At 32.9% G+C, this 27,430-nt stretch overlaps 1 protein-coding gene across 1 annotated transcript; it reads left to right on the top strand.

Moving 5' to 3' along the window:
* Positions 1-446: 446 nt before the first annotated feature.
* LOC120625678 lies at positions 447-27,430 on the top strand. Its single transcript, XM_039892798.1, has 27 exons — positions 447-664; positions 2,640-2,744; positions 3,689-3,873; positions 3,957-4,265; positions 5,113-5,317; positions 5,920-6,090; positions 6,571-6,696; positions 7,256-7,558; positions 7,933-8,100; positions 8,482-8,604; positions 9,061-9,363; positions 9,646-9,819; positions 10,776-10,910; positions 11,004-11,312; positions 11,393-11,572; positions 11,654-11,791; positions 11,893-12,207; positions 12,302-12,475; positions 14,082-14,210; positions 15,352-15,507; positions 16,273-16,413; positions 19,626-19,753; positions 20,079-20,633; positions 21,652-21,840; positions 24,524-24,792; positions 25,145-25,327; positions 25,407-27,430. Exons 1-27 carry the CDS (start codon positions 601-603, stop codon positions 25,879-25,881), a joined length of 5,712 nt encoding a protein of 1,903 aa, XP_039748732.1. The 5' UTR covers positions 447-600; the 3' UTR covers positions 25,882-27,430.

The raw sequence follows: 27,430 nt of genomic DNA, 5'->3' as shown, positions 1-27,430 counted from the left end.
TCTTTTATTTAAACATAAAAAGTATTCTAGCATGAAATGTAGATAGACGATGTATAGATAGTATAACACATAGCGATCCTTCGCGATTTGGCTATCCAATTTTTTTTAATCATACTAGTAGTTCCTGTGATCATCGCTGTCAAATAAACAAACAACCGAGCAAACAAAATCTTCAGCTTTATATATCAGTATAAGATTTAAGTCTAAAATTAGTCACCAATCATACGTTAATTAAATTGAATACCTCATAAAATAATGTTTTAAGAATGTTTTATTTTTCAACATATCACTTATTATAATATGGAAGATAGTAATGTGGTAAGATAATGACTTTATCACATTTCCTCGCAAAGATATCAATCGATACATGCCGGTTAATCATCGTCATCATCTTTATCTAAATATGGACACGATAGTGGATATTCAGTTTTGTTTGCGCCCTTACAATAAGTGTTGTGTTTTGATAGACTTCATTGTGTGTGTTTTAAAATTTTATTGTGAATTTAGTACCTCAATTTATTAACTGATGCTAATCAGAAAGCGTTCTTCGTAAAAACCCAATGTTCAAATTATTGTGTAACATGACAAAAAATATATAATATGGAAAGCACCTTTCTATGCTTACTCTTGAGTGTTCTTGTGTCAATAGCCGGACCTGCCAATGGTAAGTCCGATTGTTATTTACTGAAAATAATTTAAGAATCGTACTTTTTATATTTAGCATATTCAAATTAAATCCTATTTTTATTCAGTTTGCATACTTTGCATTGAAACCATGGATTAAGTTTGAGAAAACTGCGTGTACCTGCTTCTATGTATCTTTCTTGTGTTGGGGCCCGCTTCGGCGGATGCACTTCGACCCTTCAGTATCTTTTGAACTCGCCCCAACCTTAAATCCCCGTCACCCTTAAAAGCTTCAAAGACCCACTCTAAGAGTTTGATTGACACAGTAATCCTTTGTTTGTGGATATGTCACTTCCAAAAGGTTCAATCGCTTTCTAGCCAATCCGTGGCATTCACAAAGCAAATGCTCCATAGACACAACGTCCATGTTGCAGGCGCTACATGCAGCTGCAATATAACTGCTTTCTTACCTATCCAATTTTTATTGCATTTCCTACAACGATAGAAATAATAACATCCGTCTAAAAACAAAATATCTCTTGTTACTACTACTTTTTCTAAATAACGCTGGCCTATGCTTTTCCGATATTATGGAGACCCAACAAATAAAAAACGAGTCTTAACAATTATTCATTGTAAAGTCAACATCTCCTGAGGATGCTCCGGTTTCGGAGTGAAACGTGCGTAGAGGGAGTATAAGGATTGAATAAATTATAAATTACATCACACAGATTCTCCTGCTTTTCGCGGAGTATAGCAAATTAAGCTTAATTTTGATAAAAACGAGTCCCTTCAAAAATAATTATCCTATCTATTTAGAGGCTGCATAAATTTGGATCAAAGTACAGAACCTGACCTGAATAATTGGTAATCCGATTACACCATAATTTGCACCTAATTTAACTCCATCATTAACTCCTCAGTTTAATTCCGATTTTAAAAACACTTTTGTTTCCCACCTACGGTTTAGTTCTTCCATTTTGCAAAACGGAGTTCTATATTAACTCTTAAATTTTTAAATAAGACTAAATATATATACTACGAAGATATACACATCGCCATCTAGCACCAAAGTAAGCATAGGATTCTAGGATGACTGATGAATATTTTAAAGAATAATATGCATAAATACTTTTAATATACAGCTAAATACCCAGACACTGAAAACTATTCATATTTATCACACAAACATTTTCCAGTTGTGAGTTTCTAAGGTTATCATGAACAATCTGCCTGCTGAAATCCGTATAAGGGATTCCCTTGTCCTATCTTTAAGTGTCGTTTGATAAACCAATATCTCTATTTTAATAAGTAATTGCTTTCATCAATGTTTATTTATACGTCATACAGATATTTGTAATTTAGTTGCAAATACTTTTAATAATATTTATTAGCACGTCAGTGACACTATTTCGATCTCAATTTAGAAGTTTTTTATCGAAGGCCTGCAAGAGACGTTCAATAATAAAAGTGCCTTCGCGGTTTTTGTCTTTACTTAGCGTCTGTAATTTTTTAGTGTTTAGTATACTGTTTCATCTTCTTCTACTTAGACTTCTATCTGTTCATAATATAATCTATTATGTAAAAATAGAAGCAGTGATACCCTTTCGCGGGGAGTGAGTTTAATCCCCCGCACGCATCTCCAATTCAAAAGGCGTGTTAAGTCTATCAATCCGCATGCAAACTTGCCTTGAACTTGTCCAGTGTGAGAATAACCCTCCGAGCTGGCCAAGTTCAAGCCCCTTCAGCCAAGACCCTTCTTATTCTGAAAGGAGCACCGTGCTATGTAGTGGGCCGTTAATGATGTTAAAAAAAATCTATTCCATAGTAAAAACATTGAGATTTTCAATATTAACATGATTTTGCAACAATACCTTTATGTTTGATTAGTAGAACAAGGCAGTATACTGAATAATCTGCCGTAAATTAGGCACAAGAAGTTATGGTATCATAAAGCATTTTCGTAGTATAAAAATTATACTACAGACCAACAACCTTATTTCTTTTTGTTTTAGGTTGTACAATTGAAGGTATCGACAACTGGCTCGTTGCAGAATCCCAGCATATACTTGATACATTTAGAGGAAACCTTTGGGACCGATCGACATCAAATATCCAAGGTTAGTACTTACAAAATATCGAGGCGCTTTCTGCACAAAATGTCTTATTGAGTACTATACATAATTTACAATGTAATTTAAAATAAAATTATAAATCAGTAACATAATTAAGTATATAATGTATAGTAAGTAATATAATGTGTTTTCATATATCTCTCAAATGAGGACATTCCAAATGAAACAGCATATTGTCTAATTAATTATTAAAATTTTATGATAAACCAACAACAAAGAGAGAAGTCGACAAATGGTGAATGTGACATGTGCGGTACCCTACCTCTTGACGTAGCTTTACTCCGCTTGTTTATTATAAAATACCATTTAACATATCACAATAAACGTACTCTTATTCATAAATTATCTCGTCTTACTGGCATTAAGCCAGAAGAGGATTGCTTTTAATTTATCTATATTAATATTATAAAGAGGATTTTGTTTGCTTGTTTGAACCGAATAGGCTGCGAAAGTGCTTGCTCGATTTTAGCTATTTCTTTGCCAAATGAAAGTTAAACTATCAGTAAATTATTTTCAAAAAAATTTAGATTCCTAAAGAAAATAGCAATAATGGAACCCGAATTAGCAATATTTTGCGTACTTGGCGTGGGCTGTGAAAACTATTGACGATACATAGTAATTATGCACTACATGAGTAAAACACTTATTATTTCGTACAAAAATTCCGCCAGAGCATATATCTATATAATTATCATAGTTAATTCGAAATAGCGGCGTGTTCTAAAATTGTATTATATACCCTTTAAATATTTGAAAAATAAATAGCGCAGCCTTTATATTTACCTTCCTTTATTTTTTTTTAATTTATGATTAAATGTAAATTTTGTAAATAGAGACTACAGTGCATGCGAATAGTACACCTTGTCTATTTTTTTAGTAACATAGAGTAGTAATTTTACATTCTCCAATTAAAATTATTTAATTCGCAGGTATAAATAGCATTTCATACACAGACGGACTGAACCAAGGACCCTATGTGACTATATCATTCGTCGACTCTAGGCTGGTCATTTCAACAAACGATGCATTTGAAAACTATGAGGAATACGAAACATTGGCGTCTATGGGATTTACGATAAGTTTTAGATGTTCTGATGGTTCTACAAGACCTTTTGTGAGTAATTTTAGCGAGAATTTTAATAGCGCCTATAGCTTATGATAGGTAGGGTTTAAATAATATTTTTTTGTAATTTTTAGGTGTTCCAAGTTGGCATAAACGACACAAATAATAATGATCCGCAGTTTCGACCGACGAACGCCTACGCGTTTACCATCGCACCACCAATTCCACCTGGCTTTCTCATCACTAACTGTGTTGACGATATAATTGTCAGAGATATTGATCTTACGACGGAGAGAATTGACTTCGAGATTTCGGGAAGTTCATTATTTCAAGTCACCTACGACGACTCATCTACTGTCGCCAAAGAGTTTAAAGCTGCTTTGAGGACAACAACATTGATAAGATCAATCTCTGAGCCAATTATTCTCAGTGTTAAAGCTACGGTACTATATATTACTTCAGTTCTTATACCTTTGTTTCCTACTTATAAAAGAAAACCCCATATTCATATCTTATAACGTTTAATCTTTTAAGTATCTCTAATTACAACATAGCACATTATAAACTAAAACATCAATCTATATGAAACTATGGCACACTTTTTATTAATTCCAAAGAGATAACTTCTTTAATCTTCCCTTGACACTTCTGTCCATACTCTTCCGTACCTCTATTTTTCCCGCCATTTTATATGACCTTCCTTTTTTATCTGGATTCCTGTCATTTTGAACTCCTACTCCAACTTATACCGACCACAGATTATGCATAATTTTAACCAGTCTGAACGAAGAAACCTTTTTATCTTTACGATTTACGATTTTAGATTTACGAGTACTTACACTTCTATATGGAATTACAAAATAGGTGAAATAAATTACTTAGCTAACAGTAAATAAATATTATTACTCCATTAAAATAGTACTTTAATTCGGATACCATTATAAGCTATTTCGGGAAAAAGTCTTATTCGCGAATTTCATATCTCGGAGCCACTGTAACAGCTACGGTAAATAGATGGTAATATCAATTATGTTGAGCACAAAATATCTCTAAATTAAATTTACACGCTAAAAATAACGCTATCGTTTTATTTATTATACTATATATATTAGATACTTATACCATTTTTACCTACAATTATTTGGCGGTTTAGTATAATGTACTTATATGTAATATATGAGGTCAACTTCATCTGCGTCACCATACACTCAACGAACTGTACAACGCGCTGACTGTTTTTATTAATAAGGAATTTTATAAAAGAAAAGCTTATATTATCCCCACTTTCAGGATGTAGATAGAACTGGGGACCCCAGAAGATCAGCGACCGCCACTATCACAATTACAGCCGACACGGAATTTACGTTTCCTGATGAGCCAATTTTCTCCCAACCCTTCTACTTAGCCACTTATACGGATAATGAGATAATATTACAAGACTCCATTTTCTTACGGCAGGGCTATGACGATCAAGTGGTATTTAGTTTTGATGGACGTAAGTAATATAACACATATTAAAGTAGCATTAAAAGTGCCTTACGATGGTGTGATATTTCATTAGAAAAATATAGATAGCGCTGTTGATGTTGATGTTCCGTTTCTTTTATCTGCGAAAATTATCTTTATTATAACTAAAGTTACAAAGTGTTTTATATGCATATTGTAGCTGCTGTACATAGTTTTAATGTTCGAACCTTAGAATTTCTTTCAGAGATTATTTAGAATCGTAAACGTGATCTCACTATGAAATATAAACCATATTTTACTTTTAAAGTTTTTTCTACATTAAAATTCACAGTGTACACCACCACTAAAAATGTATAGTTAAAGCAATATACATATCTAATGCATCAAGCAAGTAGCCTTGCGTTAAGAATATTTTTTCGAGAAGTTTCTTATCTATGTTTGGTAAAAACTACCATGAATGATTAATATTAATAACGTACCTTATAAACTAGTCTACTAGTAAATACCAATTTTTAAATACGTCAGGGTTCGAAAATTAACGCTATTATAGTTTTCGGTAGCATAAAATCTTCTACATACTTTTAAACATAAGACACAATTTAATTACATATGTATTATGTTTGTTCGCAGAATACTCTCAGTATTTTGATATAGCCACAAATGGAAACAATGTTTATTTTAACTCAAAGTCACCACTACCAGTTAATTTGTATAGAGAGGGTCACATTTTTCTCGTCGTAACGGCAGAGAGAGACTATACTAGCGGCGCTGCTGCTACGATTGTTGTGCAATTACCTGAAGGTAAGGATTTAAAGTGACAGGAAATAATAAACAAACGTTTTCTGGGCATTCACTATTTTGTGCTTAGTGTAAGCATTGTGTTGACAACGGTTGGCGTAATGGTGGGCGCATAGGTCTTATAAATGGGAAAACCCGAGTGTAATCTGTGAATCAAAACATTTCTGGATTTCCTCTGGTCTAGTCAGGTGGAAGGATTCGGCCGTGGCTGAGGCACTTACAAAATATGCGACCAAGCGATTATCGTTCTGGTAAGAAACCGCATTGAAACCGGCAAAGTATGCATAATCGCTTACCACAGGTTAAATTGGATGAAAATTATTTAAAGCAAACAGTCATACGAATTATTTAGTCGTCTAAAAAATGTAGTGCAAACAGAAAGGTAGGAAGTTGACTTTTAAAATAAATATAACAAAAAAATAAGTTTAAAGTTTCAACTGCTAATTAGCCATTATTACCTAACAAATTTTTTTTCATTTTCAGCTATCAACTTGGCATTTGAGGCTGGGTTATATAAAGGGTCCATCGAAGACAATAAATTAAACCTTGAGGATTTAAAACTAAAGCAAGGATACAATGATACTACTATCACCGTGGACATAACAAGTGGTAATAAACATACTCATAACAAATAACTTAAAGTTTAATCTTACATTTTTGAAGTTGGAGCCAATTCAAAATATCAAACAAAAACAAAGCCGTACCAGTCTTTTCTCAAAGTCCCTTAAGCCACTTTGAACCAACCGGAATCATTCCCTTAGTCTACCTACGCTAACTAGATATATAGGAATTTCCCATCAAGCCTCTGAGTAAATCCAAGAGTAGACTTGGGCTGGGCTTTAAAAAACATCCATTGCCGAAGTTTTAATAACTAGACACTACACGAAAAAAGAAGACAATCCACAAAAATAAAAAATGAGATCAAAGAAGATTCATAGTACAAAAATACTAATATCACAACAAAGTCCTTCCACTCAAAAAATTTGTGAGAACTCATGTAAAACCAAGTTAATTTTTCAAGTTAATATCAATGGAAGCATGTATACAATAACTTTGTAATCAATTATTGTTTTCTAAAAACATTTAATGCCACTACAACAAAAAAAGGTAAATTGAATTCTAAATAATATATTATTACTTGGCAACTGAATAGATTTAATTTTTCCAGATTATACAACTTACTTCAGCGCTAGCGTTAATGCCAATACCATTACACTATCCATGGCCCTTTTAAGTGAAAGTATTATAAAAGAAAATAATGTGATTAACTTACAAGTTACCGCAACTACCGCCTTAAATAGTAGCGCAACAACTATTGTTACATTGGAAATAATAAAAGATGACACCACAACCCCTGTCTTTGAAAGGAACCTTTATAACGGAAGCTATGATCTAGAAATAGGATTGAATCTAGAGCAAATTGTTTTAATACAGGGTTATGATAGTTCGGTTACTTTAACCTTGGAAGGAGGTAAGATTTAGGAAAAAAACCTTCATTATAGTTTAATCAAATCATTACATCTTTGTAAGAAAATCAAAGTACACTTAAAACATATTAATCCTAAATAAGTTTGAAGGGTTTGTATCCCAAGTATATAGTATCTCCAAAAGTAGCTCTATAACTAGCTAATGCCTGCGATTTCGTTTGCGATTGTTTTGTATTTTTTTAATCTCACTGTTCGTTTTCCCATCCTTGTCCTCATCGTCCGTCTACAGGATGCATATTTATGCCAGATTTCACCTAGATCGTTGCAGTGATTTAGTCGAAAATAGGTAAACAACAAATAAACAAACATACATACTTCCTTATTAATAATATTAGTATAGATACTACTTATCTTTCAGAGCATTCTTCCCTCTTCGAAAAAGAACAAAACGGACCCATGATCACGCTCGCTATTTCGTCCTTGCCATCTGAACTTTTCGCAGAACGGAACATACTGGTTTTGGTACGTGCGACTAAGGCCAGAACTGTAGGAGCTAACACAGTAGTCCACATAACTTTACCTCCAGGTAATATAGTCCCACTCACGAAATAACAATGTCAACAAAACTTCATTGTTAAAAAATTCAGCAGTTAAATATTATAAAACAGCTTTTGTATATTAAAGTGCCTAACTTTATTTCGAACATAATTAGTTTTTTTCACATTATAATGTGTATAACATGATATTCACTATGCAAATATACTACAGGCTGTTTTCAATGTAAGTAGCGATAAATTGTACACAAGAACGAAAACCACATAATAATAAATTAAGTATTATAAATATTCTAATATCTAAGAAATTTGATTAACAACTCTTCGCATTTTCAGAACAGACTTTATTTACTTAATATTGTATTTCTGATTATTATTATTTACATTTTCTCTTCTAATAACACCTATTGCAGCTAGAGAATTGAGTTTTGAGAAGTCTATATACAAAGGAAATTTAGAAGATAATATTATTGTTCTTGAAAATATTTTTTTGAGTTTGGGCTACGACTCGGACGTTATCTTTAACCTCACAGGAGGTAAGTTTATAATTATTTTTATATATTTTTTTTCTAAAATGAATTTTATGAAATTCTATCCTCATCATTAGCTTACTTATGTTAGTACATCTTTCAGGCACAAGCTGTCTTTTTCATAGGAGGTGGATTAAAAGCATCCTCGCGATTGGGGAGTTTTAATGATTATTGCATGTTAGTGATAATAAACAGGACCGACAGCTGCGGCTTAATATGATTTCGTAGGCGTCCACAATTCCAATTTCCTAATTCTGGACTAGAAACGAACTATGTAGCAGAATTTTTAAATTTATACCTAGCATTTTTTGTAATGCCAACTAATCGAGTCAAACATTTTGTTATCCATAGTCGAATTCTAACAACTTGACCAAATTTTTCTGTGTTATATTTACATTACAATCTATTTATAACTATTAAAGTTATACATTTAAACAACCAATCGACCCTTATTTATTACAGATCATGCGGATTATTTCAATATAAACTACACGAAAAATGAATTATCGTTGGGCGTCCAAAAACCGCTAGAAGATATGGTTTTAGAGAATAGCTTCCTTGTATTAGTACTGATTGCATCGGGCAACAACGCAGTAACTGCTTCAGCAACAATCGTACTGGAGATAATAAAAAAAGACAACGTCACACCTGTGTTTTCTAAATATATTTACCAGGGCACATACATGAACAGCACTTACGTCGATTTTGAAGCTATCAGTTTAATACAGGGTTACGACGATACTGTAACGTTTGAGTTAGACGGAGGCAAGTATAGTACTCTAAAGTATTTTTGTATTCACATTTAGTTTTCACATTATTCACATTTACTATTTAAATTATAATAACTGAACCCAGCCCCCATTTACTGTATCTAAAGAGTTTTGTATAGAAATGCAACATGCAAAAAAATTTCAAATCAATCAGTCGGCAATTTTTTGCAAATACGCTATATTATAGCTCTATTTATGTATGTAGATATTAACATGCATTGTTTGATACAAATATATAAATTGAAGTAAACAACTAACTATTCCTAATAATTTTCAGATCATGCTAAATATTTTTCAATGAATTTAGCAGAAAACCACGTTATGCTGACACTTATATCTGCCATACCCGAAGATCTGATATTTAATGAAAAAGTTTTGCTATTCAATGTTAAGGCCGAAAAACCTTGGACTGTCGGCGCCAATGCAGCCATTAGACTAATATTCCCAGAAGGTAATGGAGTGATGACACAGCATAAAATATGTTTATTGGGAATTTTTTTTATTTCATGAATAAATGAAAATTTAAATATTTACGAGTATTAGCAAACATTGGTGTTGATTCACCTATGCATAAATCTCAAAATACTCTAAATTTACAAGCCCTAAATAGTGCTATCACATTCCACAGTAAACGTTTTAAAATGTTCATGAAACTTTAAAGACCTGTCCATCATATTATTAGCTACTAAGTAAGGAAACGGTTGCTTTAGTTAAGAAATGTATGTACAGCAGAATTGGCACTATTGTCTAATTTCTTGAGATATGATTATTACCAAGGACATAAAAAGTAATATGGTGAACCGTCTAATTTCATAATGTTCACTTCACCCTTATAAGCTAGATAAATGAGACCTGAGTTTTAGTACTAGTATTATAATAAGTATAGTAATTTTTTTTTGTATTTATTCTCAGCTAACAGTTAAGATAGTTTACAAATTACATCATTTTAAGTTCGCTGATCTACCCTCCATCGTAACGTTTATCCCTTTTAAGCCTAACTGACGTTGATGTGGATATTCCTCATCCTGTGCGTGACGTGTCATAGGAAGGTGTCAGTGATTTATCCCTGAACTATTAAATTAATCCTATATACTAGTGCGACAGTTTAAATATTAGTTCCTCAAAACCCTTCGTTTTTATATTAGTATATACAATAGTTATTTTAGCTTGAAGTAACCAGAACTGTCTTTAACAGCCAATTGTCGAAATGAATCAGAACCAACTGCGTTATCCGATCTTGAAATATTCATTACCCAAAATTAAAATAAATCATCTAAAGTTATTTTAGCTTGAAGTAACCAGAACTGTCCTTAACAGTCAATTGTCAAAATTAATCAGAACCAACTGTGTTATCTGATGTTGAAATATTCATTACCCAAAATTAAAATAAATCATCTAAAATTTCAGATCTAACCAAACCTGCTGTCCTAAAATTTTCACAAAATACATATAACGGCCTATTAAAGGATGATTTACTAACTATGGAGAACATTGTTCTTGAATCAGGTTTCACAGCGGCAACAAAGTTTTCGCTTAGCGGAGGTAAGATTTATTTTAGGCACATTTATCAATAATCTAAATTCATAAATATATACAACTCATTTTTTCATTATGAATTTAATTTTTCTTTTTCAGAGTATGTTGAAAATTTCACTATGTCAAATAGTAACAATGAGATTGAAATAAAGCTATCAGAGACTGCTTCACTGGAAGTTCTTAAAATTAATAAATATTTAATTCTTGAAATAGCTGCAACTAGGGAGAGGGCCGTACCAGTCACATCAACTTTGGTAATTGATATATCAAACACACAAGTGATTTTACCAGTATTTGAGAAAGCTTTTTACACAGGAACATTCACAAAAGACGGAGGACTGCAGTTCACAGAAGAAATACGCTTACAATTAGGATTTGATGAAGCAGTGACGTTCAAACTTGAAGGAGGTAATATAAGGTTTTTAAAAAATATATCAATTTATATTATAAGTGAAAATGTGTTTTTTATCATTGATTGTATATTTCAGATCATGCCGAGTGGTTTTCCGTATTCCAAAATGCAAATTCAGTCTTATTACTATCTAACGCAACAAATCCATTGCCCGAAGAAGTATTTGATGCCAACAATCACTTGCTCTTTACTATTATCGCACAAAAACCTGATACTATTGGTGGACGAGCGGCAATATCTATTAGTTTATTAAAAGGTATTTTAAAAAACTGCTTTTCTTACATGGTAAATTTACTGAATAATACTAAATTAACATTGTTATATGTAAATTTTCCAGAAATTGAAAATACAGTAGTATTACAGTTTGAACGTAACAGTTACGTAGGACATATAGAAAATGGATCTCTAATATTTACTGATAATATACGAATTATAGATACCGATTTATCATCTGTTGGTCTAAATTTAACTGGAGGTAAATATAACAAAATTATTTTTGCTTGTTTGAAATGAATATATTTAAACTTTTGCAGATCAATTTACTAAAATATTTATAGTCTAATCGATCCTTTACAGAATATGCGTCTTATTTCACATTGTCGAAGGAATCCAATATTATATCAATCAATCTTCTGGATATACCTGAAGATGACCTTTATAGAAATGATTTAATTATACTTTATCTGGAAGCATCAGCAAGAAATGCTATTAGCAGTCATACAACAATCATCTTAAATGTCGTTAAAACAACAGAGACACCAATTATTCAACCACTGTTTGAACTAGCATATTATGTTGGTGAATACTCAAAATATGATGGATTAACTTTTTCTCAGACAATTAGACTTAAGCAAGGCTTTGATGATACTGTTTCCTTTGAACTTGAAGGTGGTAAGTAGCATTCTCGTGAAAATAATTGAAAATCTTGTGAAAATAATTATAGTCACATTAGAATAATGATAGATAATTTTTAATTTATTTACAGATAATTCGAAATTATTTAGCCTAAAAGAGGAAGAACAAAATAGTTTCACTCTTTTAGTTTTGGACGAAGATGGTTTAAGAGAAATAACTGACAGAAGTTATTTAGTTTTTTTAGTTGTTGCTAACAAATCTGATACAAAATTCGGACGTTCAGCAGTAATAGTTTCACTTAAAGGTTGTATTTTTGTTTACATTTTACATTTGGCTTATGTTTCAAAATTAATTTAGAACGGAAACCACATTTTTTTTAAATTCAAAAATAGGCAATTGGAAAGACTTTTTAATGAGATGTTGATTTATCTTTTGGTGTAAAAAAAACAAATTATTCATTATTTAATTTAGATTCTACAGTGATAAAACCAGTCATATTTTGCAAAGATATAAATATCGAAAGTCTTATTTAAAACAATTACATTGACCTAGGAGTATGTATACAAGTAACATAAATTTCACTCTAAATAGCGGTAAGGAAACATTTATTGAATCACACAATATTGTGCAAGTGCTTGAATTAGAAACAAATAAAGCTTATAAGCTAGATAAGTAACAAACTCAAGTTTAAGAGCTACTATATTAGTTCAAATATAAACAGTTTAGAGTTTAACATAACATGTATGCAAGCACTTTTGTTTAAATGACAGAATTTTTACAGTAACTACTTGAGTTTAAACGAAGAACGTACATCGGATTTCTCAACAACAATGCTCTCAAATTGCTACTAATTACTCTGCCGGATGGTTGTTCTGAAATCGTTACGTTTTCTGCAAATAGAGCATTTTCATTTTGTTGTCATTTAGTAGTTGTTTTTATTACTTTCAAATATAATTAATTATTTCATTTACAATTTTAGACATGACTACTTATTTTGGTGTTTTACAAGAAGACGCAAGAATTTCTAGAGCTTATTGAGCCCGTTGCTGCAGAAGCTATACCTGCCAATTAAATAGATCTTAAATTAAAAGTCTTGGCTACATACTCTCTCCGCATTCACTCCAATAATACTCGAGGTAAATTCTAATGAGACAGCCTCTATATTGAAATTGAATTTTGATCAAAACTATTATACAAGGCACTGCAATGTTACTGGTCTCGTCAACCCAAATAATATCCTTCATAGAAAATTGTATTAGTTGCATACATACATACATAGTTACATGTGTTTCGAATCCTTAATACATCAAATTTATTTCTTAAGGTAGCCCTTTTGTTTCTAGAATCACACAATGGTTTTCAATATAAATTCGGTAACCGTATACCATACTGAATATCACATATTTTTATGGTTTGGGCTCAAAAATTGAGTAGCGACATGATTTTCGGGCTATAAATTTTAACACATAAGTATGGTAAATATTCTTTTTTTTGTGAGTTAGTTACATGAATTCTAAATTTCCCATAAGTTCGATACGTATATAAAATCGTTGCAAAAATCTTAAGGAGGGCATGTTTTAGTAATTTATTTGTTTTGTCATTATATTTTATTTGCATTAGGCTGTATCTTTTTTATTTTTTGTCAATAATTGTTTTCATTTATCATTTCATGGTTTTCTAATACCTAGTATCTATAGCCTCTATTACTGAATTGCTACTGTAGTTGAAACGAAATAAAATAAATGATGTATATTATATACCCGCTTTAGCATATTTAGGCATGTACTTAATATTCTTTATGTGGTTTTCGTTCTTATGCTAGCTGTTATTCTAGCTTAAAAATATATTCAAACAAGAAAAAATAAAGTATAATATTACTATTAACAGGGTTAATTTCTATCAATTTACAGTTTCTGACAGCAACGCCAGTGTTTATTTTGATAAAGTTCTCTATAGCGGTAATCTTAAAGGTGGAATTATATCTCACGAAGCGATTACATTGTCAGGATTTACTGGTTCGACTATTATAATTTCTGGAGGTAACTAAACTTGAAAATTACTAAATGAACTCGTGTATAATTAGTTAGTGTAGAAAAACAAACTAAGCTATTAAATAAAAATAAATAAAAAAACAGTGGTAGCTTATGTTTGTCGACCTTCCTGGCGTAACGGTGAGCGCTGTGAATTTAAGCAGAAGACCCCGGGTTCGATTCCCGGCAGGAGCAATTTGGGAATTTATAATTTCTGAATTTTCTCTGGTCTAGTCTGGTAGGAGGCTTTGGCTGTGGCTGGTTACCACCCTACCGACAAAGACATGCCGCTAAGCGATTTAGTGTTCCGGTGCGATGTCGCGTAGAAACCGATTAGGGATATGACTACCATACTCCCTAACAGGTTAGCCCGCTACCATCTTAGACTGCATCATCACTTACCAACTGGTGAGATTGCAGTCAAAGGCTAATTTTTAGAGGAATAAAAAAAAAGTATATAGATACCACTTAGTACAGAAATTAGTAACTTTTTACAGTAATAATTGGCAAAACAAGCAAAACGTCCTGCAAAGTGCCTATACCCATCAATCTAAAGCGTAGATAGGTAGAGTCTTGTGAATGTAATATCACCACAGTTCCGGTTGTGATATGCTGATTGGAAATGTTGCTTTGCCGTAGAAGTAAGCATGGCGGTAGATTTTCCCCGGACGAGCTCTGCCACGAAAAGCTCTATCACTACTTAAACTACTAAATATATTCTTGGAGTTGGAGCTTCTTACAAAGGATATTAATAGTTTGAAATGACATTGTGAGATGGTGATAACAAAAAAAAATAACGACCGGCTAAGTTTGTTGTGGGCTTCTTCTTAGACCGGGACGCGTTTGGAACTCTAATAGCTTTAGTTTTAAGTTGACGAAATTAGTTATCGCCATCAACTCACTTCTATGTCATATTTTACAAATAATGTACGCATCAAAAGTGCCATCTATGTGCCTATTTGAATAAAGAAATATTTGCCTTTGACTTTGACTTTGACTTTGATAATCGGTCACTTCAGAGTTTTGCACCCTCTGCTACTTTAAAGTTGAAATGTGAAAAAACACTGAATTCTGAAGTTAATCCATTTTAATCATAAGACCATTATAATTTTGATGAATAACTTATATCACTTATCATACATTTTTGCAGATCTTGCAACTTCATTCGAATCGAGCTTAGCAAACGGCAACGTAGCTATTGACGTAGCCACATCAGCAGCATTTCCTGAAAATATAACATATATACCGCTTACTCTACATGCAGACATCGCCAGTGCTGTACTTATATTAGACGTATCACCTTCAGGTACGTTTGTTTGCATATACAATTACATCTAAAAATTAAATCATATACATATAAATGTTGTTAATTATTAAGTAATATCCTAAGTATTATTAAGTAATATGATTAATGTTTTATTGTGACTTTTATGTGACGTTTTTGGTGCTAAATCAATCAACATAGTACAAGTCTTGACCAATAAATTTATAACCAAAGTTTTATTGATCTTATAATTTATTTTCTAAGTAGTGCACGTTATAAATCAATTAGTTATTAGCAAGAATGAAAATAGTTTATGAAAACAAGTTTTGGAGGCTTACCCCACTTCTATACCAATACAAAAACTATTTCTTTAAATGCAGGGTTCTTTGAAAGAATGTGGGGCAGTAGATGAAAAGCACTGCCTACCCCGCCTTCACGATGAAGGATTTTTCTATTTTGTTTGCTCGAGTTTCTGAATTGGTGGGCTCGGTTCTTGAGACGCGCCAAATTTTTAGGTATCTACTGAGTTTTATTGTTAAGAAATTATCTTTACCGAGTAGATTTTTGGAAACTGGTGTAGTCCATTCCTAAACAGCATGTTAAGCTGCCAGTCCGGGTGTTTATCACTAACATGTGATAATAAACGTCCCGTTAATCTTAAATGAACGCCTAAGCTCTAAATCCCTCTCTCACCTATGAGCTTGATTGTGGGAATACCTTCAAGAGGACGATGATGATGATGAGGTTTATTTTTATATTTCATGTAGTGTTATTATTATTAAAACGGTCTAATTCTCTGTTACACAGATCCCAACCTCCCCACAGTGTCGTTTAGCTCGACGTCATTTTTCCTATGGGCTGATATCAATCAGACTGGCGTAATCGGAAGGGTGCAAGCTACTGTTGACAACAACGAAGCGGTGCTTTATTCAGTTACTGTAGACGATGGTATGTACGATATTATTTCACTTTTATTTATTTTTATTTTACTCTATATATTATGTTTCTAAGATCACCCAAGATTCGACTGCTTTTTCTTGAACAATTTTAAGCTTCACTAGTCGGAAATACTACGTCATTGTTGCAAATGCAATGCTGTGTTCCGGTCTGAAGAGTCTGGTTGCCGGTATAAATACAGGCGTATGATTCTCTAAATCCACGCCTCTGGTTGGTGATCCACCAGTACAGGGCCCGATGGCAGGGTGCGAAGTGTTGCTCTATTTATAGGCAATGGTTTACCATCTGCTTAGTCCGTCAATTATATCTATAAAAAAAACTGGCTTCCCACAAGAGAAGATGGGGTAATAAGGCCCAACGAGTAATGAGAACCCTAACTCTGCTTTAGCAGTATCTGACCCATTTTTATAATTTTTTGCTTTCACATACTACAGGGAAAAGCCAGAGAATTACGTATATGGCATCATAATATCTTTTTAGTTGACTTTTTGCCTTAGCACTTAAACAGAGCCTTGAGATTTTTGGTCGATATAGATTGATTTTCCTACTTCACCATCCTAAGATCGCTTAGTTTTGCTAAGAACGGTAAATGGCTCGACTAACTATTTAGTTTGCTTCAGCGATCAAAGAGTAGCTCAAGCAATAGCCAATGTGCAATCAACCATTGGCAATGCGGGGAAAAAGAGCTCCCTTGTACCTTACATTTACATAACTGCCCGTGGTCTAGTAGTTTCACTACAGTTCACGGCGTTCTGGGTTCAAAATCCCAGTCGGGTATAGTGAAAGTAAAACTTTTTAAGTTTTTCTTTAATGAATCCACACATTAAACAAGCCCATTGTAAAGAAATTTACCAATACACGTTAAACCTTTGGTCCTTTTGCTTGTAACAACAGTTGTTCAAGCCCATCCAGACATTGAAGCAGCGTGGTGGGTCTATGCTCTAAAACAAACCATCTCTCCTGTGATAGAAGAGGCCTGTGTCGAGCTTTAACATGCAAAGATCACGTCTTGCAACGTGTCGCCCTGTGTCCATCAATTGGAGGTGTAACAATGCCTTTCAGACCGGAGCACAGACTTGCAACAATAAGCAGACATAAGCATGGCGATAGTACTTCCCCGGACGAGCTCTGTCACAAAAAAAAACAAAAACTCCTAACTCCTTCTTGTATTAACTATAGGGTAGTATATTCAATTCAAATTCAAAATTCATTTATTTCAAGTAGGCCTAATATAAGCACTTTTGAAACGTCAAGTAGGTATGTCTGTTTGTAGTGACTCTACCACCGGTTCGGAAGGCAGTTTCTACCCAAAAGAAGCCGGCAAGAAACTCAGCAGTTGGTCTTTTCCAACATCATTTTACAATTTAACAATTATTCTATCTTCTGTGAGATGAAAACGGTGCGGCTTGCTTCCAGGCAACCTTGTCATTAAGAAATTCATCAATAGTATTGTAACATCGATGTATTACATGTGCTTTATACATTCTTTTAACTTATGTTATGGTAAATCTAATATTACTTTCGGTATCATGTTATTAAAGCATATACTCAGCCGCAAAAATGTGTTCTGTACTTTTCTAAGACGAAATACTATATACTCCTACCTATTGTCCGTTGTTAATTCTTCAGTTTGTTAATTTATCTTGGCTATAATGCATAATATTGTAGGAGCAAAGAGAATGAGATACGAATTTACGCGAAGAACACATTTACAATAGGATATGATATATTCAGTGGAAGCTTCAGACAACGCGCCCCTTGCAAATTTCAATAGCAGCTGCCTTGAAAAATGTTTTATGAGTCTTATCTGGCTATGACAATTCAAAATTCAAAATTCATTTATTTTAAGTAGGCCTTATATAAGCACTTTTAAAACGTCAAATCTGTCTGTGTGTAGTGACTCTACCACCGGTTCAAAAGGCCGATTCTACCGAGAATAAGCAGCAAGAAACTCAGCAGTTGCTCTTTTCCAACATAAACTATTTACTACTACTATCGATGAAAATACTAAAACATGGTCCCTGATCCGAACGATGAGATAAGTGGGCAAGAATCAGAAGTCCATAAAATGGCAAACTTTTTCAGAATGAAAAAGCTAGCCCTTTTATTCGTTCACTATTTTATGTTGGTAAGTTAATATCTACAAAATCCTCACAGTTTTCTTCATGCTTTATGCAACATAAGATTTATTGCTTGAATAAAAACTAAGGCGCTCGCGATACAAGTTGGTCGTCACCACGAAAATATATTAGTTCCTTTTTAATTACATTTCTATTATGTTTACCTATTTATGAATCATTAATTATCATCATGTTAATAATCCCGTCAACTTAATGATAATTAAAGCGTCCACAAATCCGCACTGAGTCCACCAATCCAGCCGGCCAGCGTGGTTTACTACGGCTTTAACCCAAAATCATTGTGGGAGGGGACCCGTGCCCTGTAGTAGGCCGGTGATATGTGTTGATATGATAAAGTTAATATATGATAACCAAGTTCATTATTGCGAAATTTAGACGACAGGTAACGACAGGTTAGTAGGTACTTCTAAAATAAGAGTAGACTACATCTGTAGGTATAGTGGCTTTAATACATATCGAAAATACGTGTATTTTCGATTAACTTTTAATAAATATCTACCATTAGAACGGTTATACAAGAATGGGCTTTGATAATTTTAGATACCATACCTATATGTTGAGTGACCGATATTTCGGAAAAAATATAAATGGCGGATAGGCTCAACGAAACAAAACTGAATTACAAAATTGGCTAGGTTGTAAATACTCCATTTAAAGAGTTTATATTTGACAACGAATATTTTGAACTCCAAAAAAATTCCAGCAAAATGTGTTTAAAGAATTCCCATTAGATGAAACCTTGAATATCATCTGTAATCAACACAAATCTCGGCGCTATGGAAATGGGGTTTTTTTATCAGACTACTTTAAAGTTTTTACGGAACTGAGATGAATGCTTTTAAGCTAGCGTACAATTTTTTGTACTTCCTAACATTATGCTATAAGTATAGATATTCCACACTGAATTATATCACTTGACCATCATTTTAACTACTTGCTCCAGCTTTCTACAATCTCAACTGATGGTACTTAGTTGAGATTTTAGTAAAGCTGGAGCTGCTTAACTAGTTTTAGTTTCATTGGAAATATTTAGCCACAATGGCAAATATAATTAACTTGTAGATCTTCGGGAGCGTGTTTCTATCAATGCGGAGGGTGAACTTCTACTATTAGCTACGGTTGATAGGGGAATATATAACTTCAAAGTCTCAGCTATAGCGCAAAGCAGTCAAGTTTCGGCTACCGCTCCGGTAAGTTACAGATATTTCTTTACCTGAAACCTACACCAAGGCGTCCCATTATAGAAAAGTAGCTGTTTCCTGCGACTCGAAATCGAATAAATTTATTAAGAAGATTTATTTGGGAACCCTCAGTTTTGAGGACAAAAAAGCCGTATCTGTGATACAAGATATCACTTTGCGAAATATTCCCAAAATCGATTAAGCTGTGAAGCCGTGCATAAGTAGAGCACCATACATTTTTTCCCGGGACGAAAACTACCCTATGACCATTGCCTAGATGAATGTTGCCAAATTTCCCTAATATAAATAAATACACAAAGGGCTGTTTCCTTAGGTACTCTTGAGAGTAGATGCGTTACCGGAATGCAGCACCGAGGATGGCCTACCACCGTTAATTGTTCTACAAAGAGTTGAAGAAGAGCCGCATCTGAACTTAGTCGTACTAAACAAAACCGATAATAAAGATTGCTGGTACACAATAACAAGCCTCTGGCCAGAAGATCAATCATGGTTGTATATCGAAAATGGAGGTTTGCATGCAAAGGTTATTGACCGAGAGGACAAATCAATCGCCTTTATGATACAATCTCAGATTCAAGCGGAGCTAATACTTCATTGCGACAATGATAATGGTAAAGCCATTGTCAAGCGTTCATTAGCCACAGATATCGGATCAGGACTAGATACTTATAACTACGGATCCAATAAATGGGTCCTTGCTGATACAATTAAACACAATGCCAGGCGGAGCGTTGTGAATCTAATCGTCGAAGATATTAACGACAATGCGCCGATATTTAACGGAAAAGAGAACGAGCCAATTTACATTGGTTATCCAATACCAGAACTCGAGAACACCATTTTGCCACGAGCTCTAATCGAGTTAAAGGTAATAACTGTTTAATTTGTAGGTTTTAATAAAAACTAATCAATGAATAAGCTTGGCCAAATTAGAGTTTATATTTTCGATGTTACAAACAGTAGGTACATCGTATGTGTACAACAGTATTCAGTCTGTATTATAACTTAAAATCTTAAGCTAAACTTTCACGGCCCTTTAACCTCATTTGTTGGCAATGCAAATATTGATATTTTCTTTAAATAAATGTTTACAATTCCTCTCATAATGCTTTGTGTTGCCAAAAGTAGAAACTTTCTTATGTAGACATACAAGTTTGCGAAATTATCTTCAATTTTAACGATCAATGAACCGAGAAAACCTACCTACTTCCACGGCCGCATTGTGTTCAGAATTTAAAACTTCAGTTTTAGAGTAGCGCCAAGATCAAGGAAAAGAATTTTACTTTGTAAAGACTATTATCTTGGGAACGCTCATTGAAGTGAACAAGGGAAAAAAGCAATTCGATTTAAAAGTCTATGCGGTTTCCATTCGAGAAAGATTACACTACATTAAAATATTTTAAAGGGATTTTAACGATTTATTTGAAAAGCGTAATTCTTACAATTGAAATTATCCATTGCCGTTGTAAAATCACTCATTTAAGATATCTAACCTGGATGAGAGTTTTTCCGAAATAATTATTCTATTTTATTAGTTAACTTTTTACCAAATAATGCCCTGGACAACATTTCATACATGGTACAATTAAACCACGTATTTACCATGTATTTATTATGAATTTTTTGTAAGTATATTAGAAACATTATCGAACGATATGATGAACCGTCAGGGCATTGCGTGTTATATAATGTAACCATGAAAAAAAGGCAACCAATTCCGGGTTGCCTCTTGCCATGCTTCATAAAAAATATCCAAACTGCTTTCAATTAAATACGAACTTTAACGAGGAATATAATAATATTATCTTATTATTTATATATAGCAAGTTTACTGTTGAATGTGTATATTTCCTTTTGTAATAAAATAATATTTTATCGATTTCTAGGCAACAGATGCCGATATAGGGGAAAACGCAGCTTTAATGTATTTTAGCATGGAAGAAAATCTAGCCGTTGCATCGACTACTGGCTACGTACACGTTCGGAATAACGCTAATTTACAAAATGATTCTCGCCTCACTGTATACGCTATCGATCAGAATGGAAGGGGATTAAACGGCTCTATAGATATTGTGGTAAAATTAATTTTTTATTATCCTAACTGACGTATCTTGGATTAAAGACCTCAAGTTCGATTTTCAATCGACCCATAACAACTATTGGATATTGAATTCTTCAGTCACAAAATCTTCAGTTCCAGCCGGGTGTTAGTTAATTGACATCGTTAAACCCTGTGGCTCGGACACTTTTACAATAATCCTTAGTCCACCAAGCCGCATTGAAGTAGACTGGCTCTAAATCCCTCTCTCCTATGAGAGAGAAAGCCTGTATTCAGCAATAGGACATAAAACGGCTGAGCATGAACTATTGCGCAATATAATATGCCAATAGGTGTGACATTGGCATATTATATTGTTCAATAGTTTATGCATTACCATCCTTTATATTGCAGCCCACAACATTGTAGAAATAAATAAAAAGCGGATAAGGTAAAAACATTAAAATATTAAGACGCGGTCCCTTCATTTTTATGACAGTTCAATAATACATTTGTATTGTTTTTGAAAACATTTATTACAAGAACAAATGAAAGAGAGATCAAACAATTTACTTGGGTGAATTTGAATAATGATCGTTTTTCCGTCTGTAAAAGCAGTTTTAACTTGTGAAAACAATTATTTGAAATTTACATAGGGTGAACCACTAGTGAAAGTATTATGTAGTATAATAAGTCAAATTATACTTTAAAAAATCCCTTTCGTAATAATGCAGGTTACCACACGTCTTTTGTTTTTCGTTATAAATTAATTATATTTTGGTATTCCACAAATAAATGTGTGGACGTATAAAGATGTGGTACGATTCGATAATTTTTTTGAGAGATTGAAAACGCTAGTATTTGAAAACGCCAAGGACCCATCAATTTATCACAAACGTAAAGAGCAAAAGTGTGCAACTTTTATATATGTGCATATAATAAATTATTAGGTATTAAAAGTAATTTATTATGTGCAGATATAAATAATTGGCGCTATTGATCAGCAAATATTGCTGCGATTCCACATATTAAGTAATATGGACAAAAAACAAAAAGGTCTAGCAATGGGAAATTATGTTACTCATAAATCTATGAACTGAAATAAATTTACATGTCTAATAATAGTGCTTATCTTTTCCAAGAGATTGAAACGACGTTTGTGTACAACAGAGTAAGCAATACGTTATTTTATCAATAATCCACAGCTGGATTAAAGACGGAACTCTCTCTCTCTCCCTACGGAAGGGTTTGCCCATAATTACCATGCTGAAAGGGCGGGTTGTTAATCGCAGTAGATGGTAGTAGTAGCACGGAGGAAGCTGCTGCTCGTTCTACGTCATTATCTCTTAGTCACCTCGTACAAGACCTACAGGTGGTGACAAGTGTATTCTGATCTGCGGCCACCACACGGAACAATATCTTATTAACCTTAAATTAAATGTCTCCTATCGCCAAATATGCCACTTTTTAAACAAAACTATGAAAGCTGGACCAGTTTCTCAAGCGGTAATGTCACTAACGAAAAGAATATCATAATCTTTTGAAAATTTAAAAACTGGTTTTAAATCTAAAAAAGATACTAAGCATATGCGTCACTTTGACCCCACACGGACCCAAAAAATATTGTAATCTCAAGATAATTTTAAATAACTCTGAGACGGACTTGGTCAATGGCTTGAGTGAGGACCATTTTTAACCCTCGACACAAAAAGTATTTTTCATGTAACAAGTTTTACGCCTGCGATATCAGATTGATGACTGATTTCAATGCCATTTCGTTTATTTTTAGGCAGAATTTTCAGGATTTCTTTGCTGTACGCGATAAAAATCTGTGTAGCTGTTTATAAATTATCAGCTATTTTCTTAGTATGTATATAAGGATTGTGAGACACGCCAAGTTCTTCTACTCCGGACTGATACCCACTGCAAATCTATTTACAGAAAACCGGATAGGTACCTCGAAATTTTTGGCATGACCTAGGAATAGAACCTCTTAGTGCTTAAATTACCTCAAAATCTGTAGAAATAGATGCTCACCACTAGACCAGACAAATAATAGACGAGGCAAATAATATGTAATATAAAATCGTGTTATCGCTTATCAAACGTACTTCAAAATATTATACACTTTTACTTTTTAATAATTGTACCATGATAATGTAGAGCATAGTCTATATTTATAACGACTTTTACAAAAAGTTGTTAATTTTGTATATATATTTTTTAAGTATTAATAAATGTGTGATAATTAATGAACAATAAAATAATAATAAATCAATAAAATAAATTTGTACTTGAATAATGAACAATAAGTTTTTGATAATTTTTTTTTATGAGAAATAGTTGAAAGCACGCGAACTGCTGTAGAAATACTAGTTGAAATGTTGGTTGAAAACATTGCTGCATGTATTAATGTATGTGATTTAAAACAAAATTGCATCTTTGGACTACATCAATAACAATTGGCCAAAATTTAACCAAAAATTTCATTAAACTGGGGTGACACAATGACCCCAAAAACAGAAAAAAGAAGTTATTTTAAACATGTGCAGTCAAGTCAAATAATACAATGTTTACCAAACTTTAACCGGTTGACCTTATCCGTTTACATAATTTATTTATTTACTGCCAAGCCAACATCACGTATGACACTCACTGTTTTAAAAGTAAATAATGGTTTTGTTTAATGTGCTGTTTATTATCAATTGTCATTTTCGCAGATTAAATTATTAGAAGAAAATCAAATTGCGGTTATGACTGTCCAAAACGCATTCTTAGATGATGAAGATAACATTTTAAGTAATCTTAGTACGTCTGTCGGTTACGACATCAAGATATTAAGGACAGTCGTAATATCTGAAAATAATGACAAGAGTGAGGAGACTTCAAGAAAAAAACGTGACATTGCAAACACATCTGGCGCATCTTTGCAATTGTTTGTCTACGGAATATCCGGAAACCAACTGATCAATGTTGACAAACTAACAAGGTAATTGCATAATATGTAAATCATCACTTAATACCTTCTTATAATTCAAAATATGTAGTTTGACGATGTTAATAAGAGTATTGTAAGGTTAATATTTTTAATTTGATACAAATTATATTTATTTTTGTTAAAAATCTTACGATTATTCCAATAGTTATCCATGTTCTTCGTGCCCTATCCTTAATCCTTAGATGCCTAATTTTTTTATACAAGAATTATTTCTCTTCAGCTGTATAATTGATGGGTATTGATAAAGATTACAGACTTTAAGAAACCCTAACTTTCGAAAAAGTTGCAATTTCTTACCGACCTACTTAGACAATCTTTATAAGTAACCTTATTTTTATTTCAGTGACTTAGATCAAGTAGTTTTGGTTGACAAATTCCGAGTCAAATCTTTAGAAGATCATCTGGAAAGTCTAGAGATATGTCCAGTTCCAGGACAAAACACCGCTTTAATAGCCTCCACTATTGCTCTTGCTGTGGTACTTTTTATAACAATTTTAGCAATAAGTGGTTACATCTTTATAAAATGGTATATAACTTACACTTATTATATTATTTCTTTTTGAACTATTATATATTTGTAGTGTATTAATTATTCTCTTGCACAGGAGGAAGAAAAAAAACTATGAAAAATTTAGTGATGCAAATAGTCTGGCTTCTCGTGTTGAACCTGAATCAGTACCTAAAATTGAAAGTCCATCAAAACCAAGACTAGATATTGAGGAACTTAAAAGAAGTGAAAGAAGGTTGCAAGAAATGCTCGATGCTCCAGTTCCAGCAATAGCAGTTAACCCTCCAAAACAAGAGATAAACCCGGGAGAAAAATATGAATCGTCTGTGGTCATACCAGAAGAAACACTAATTAACATTACAGCTGATCCTCAGCCACCAATAATCATACAATCGATTGATAAACTTAAAGATATTACTGATGAGCCAGAAGAAGATGAATTTGGCGAGGTGAAAATAACAACACCAAGAAAGTCTGTGGTCACCTTTAATGAAAATGTAGAAAAGATCATACATATAGATTACGATTTGGATGACAATTCAGAGCCTGAAACTGAAGTTTACAGATTTTGATACACGTTTAATTACATTAAACGCATACTGTAATTTATTTTGGTAATTTAGCTTAACAAAATAATTACCTAATTGAAATAAATGTCCTTAAAACTTTAACTTCTGTTATCGGTTTTACAATGTGGCTAAAAACAAACATATGGATATAATGCCAGGAACACAATATGTGTAACACCCTCCTTAAATCCACGCTACACATCAAATAGCACCTTAGTGAAAAACAAAGCAAAAGAAAAGAGAAAAACGAACAGTTAATAATGATATCCTTTTCTCCCGCACAAAAAAATGGCAAAGTTCGTTTACATAAATTATCTCCTATCTCGATATAGTGAATTTTATGTTAGTTTTCAGTAAAAAATTGATTCCATTCCACTGGCGCATGGTGTAGCGTGTTACAAGTGTGGTAGGCCCCTAGCTCGTTCAAGTCACTGCCCTCTTTATGAGGGACCCCAAGATAAGATCAGACATCCATATAAAATTATGACTGTGTTTCGCCTAAAATCTAAGTGAGTATTGAAGCAGGTAGTCGCGCGAATAAGTTATATTAAATTTTATACTTAAGCAATATTATAATAGAAACAAAAACTATATTTAGAAGCGCAACAATTAACGTTAATTATTATATATGCAAGATGTTTTTATACTTTGTTTAGAAATTTGACGGCAGTCGTAAGGTAGATTACTGGATCTTATTAGATCAGTTAACATCAAATCTCACACTCATAGATACATCTGTAATTTTTAACAAAGAGTGTGGTAACACTTTGAGCAATAATACTGTTAATTATACTATTAATAATTAATGGCTTTTCGCAATTTTGATACTCCTTTAGGTACTTCAAATCTAGGGTACAATGAGATATTGAAGTTTGGTTAAGAAAATTTCCTACCAATTTTTTTTCGAAATAGACATTTTTTCAATGGAATCCTCTGAAATTTCGCTTATGTATTTCATCATAAATATTCTAAATGGTAATGTCTGATTTTGTATAGAATTTGCATTTTGATTGAGGTAGCTTTCTGGAGACAGGCAAATGCCATCGCGGAAAAAAATCGAAATCTCACGGGAAATCAGATATTAAATATTAATTGCAAGCGTCCATTTCTGTTTAGCGATATCACTCCAAATTTCTATCAAACCTATGTTCATGTCGTTGTTGTTTTTGTTTCATTCGGAAGCTTAATCTTTTTAGACAAAAATTTTACATAGGGAATAATTTTAAACCCACGTCAAGAACACATAACAAGAAAGAGAATAAAAGATAAAACGTAAAGAGAAGGAAAAAGAGAGTTTTTCATTATTTATCTTATACAAATCGCACATATATAAGTATGCGATAGAAGTAAAACTTCTTAAATTAAATCTAATTAAAACCACCCGTTCATAACATACTCGTAACATGATCCCCGGCATCGCTGAACGCTCTACGAATTTTCTATTTTGATGATCTCAGAATGCTTCTTTGCTTTCCGTGTTTTTGGAGTTCATATGGAATGTTTGCGACGACTCATATATATGTACCTACTCTTATATTATAAAACGTATGCT

This window comes from Pararge aegeria, chromosome 8 (assembly GCF_905163445.1).
Source record: "Pararge aegeria chromosome 8, ilParAegt1.1, whole genome shotgun sequence".
NCBI classification, from domain to species: Eukaryota; Metazoa; Arthropoda; class Insecta; order Lepidoptera; family Nymphalidae; genus Pararge; species Pararge aegeria.
This window is presented reverse-complemented; position numbering and strand designations above follow the sequence as displayed.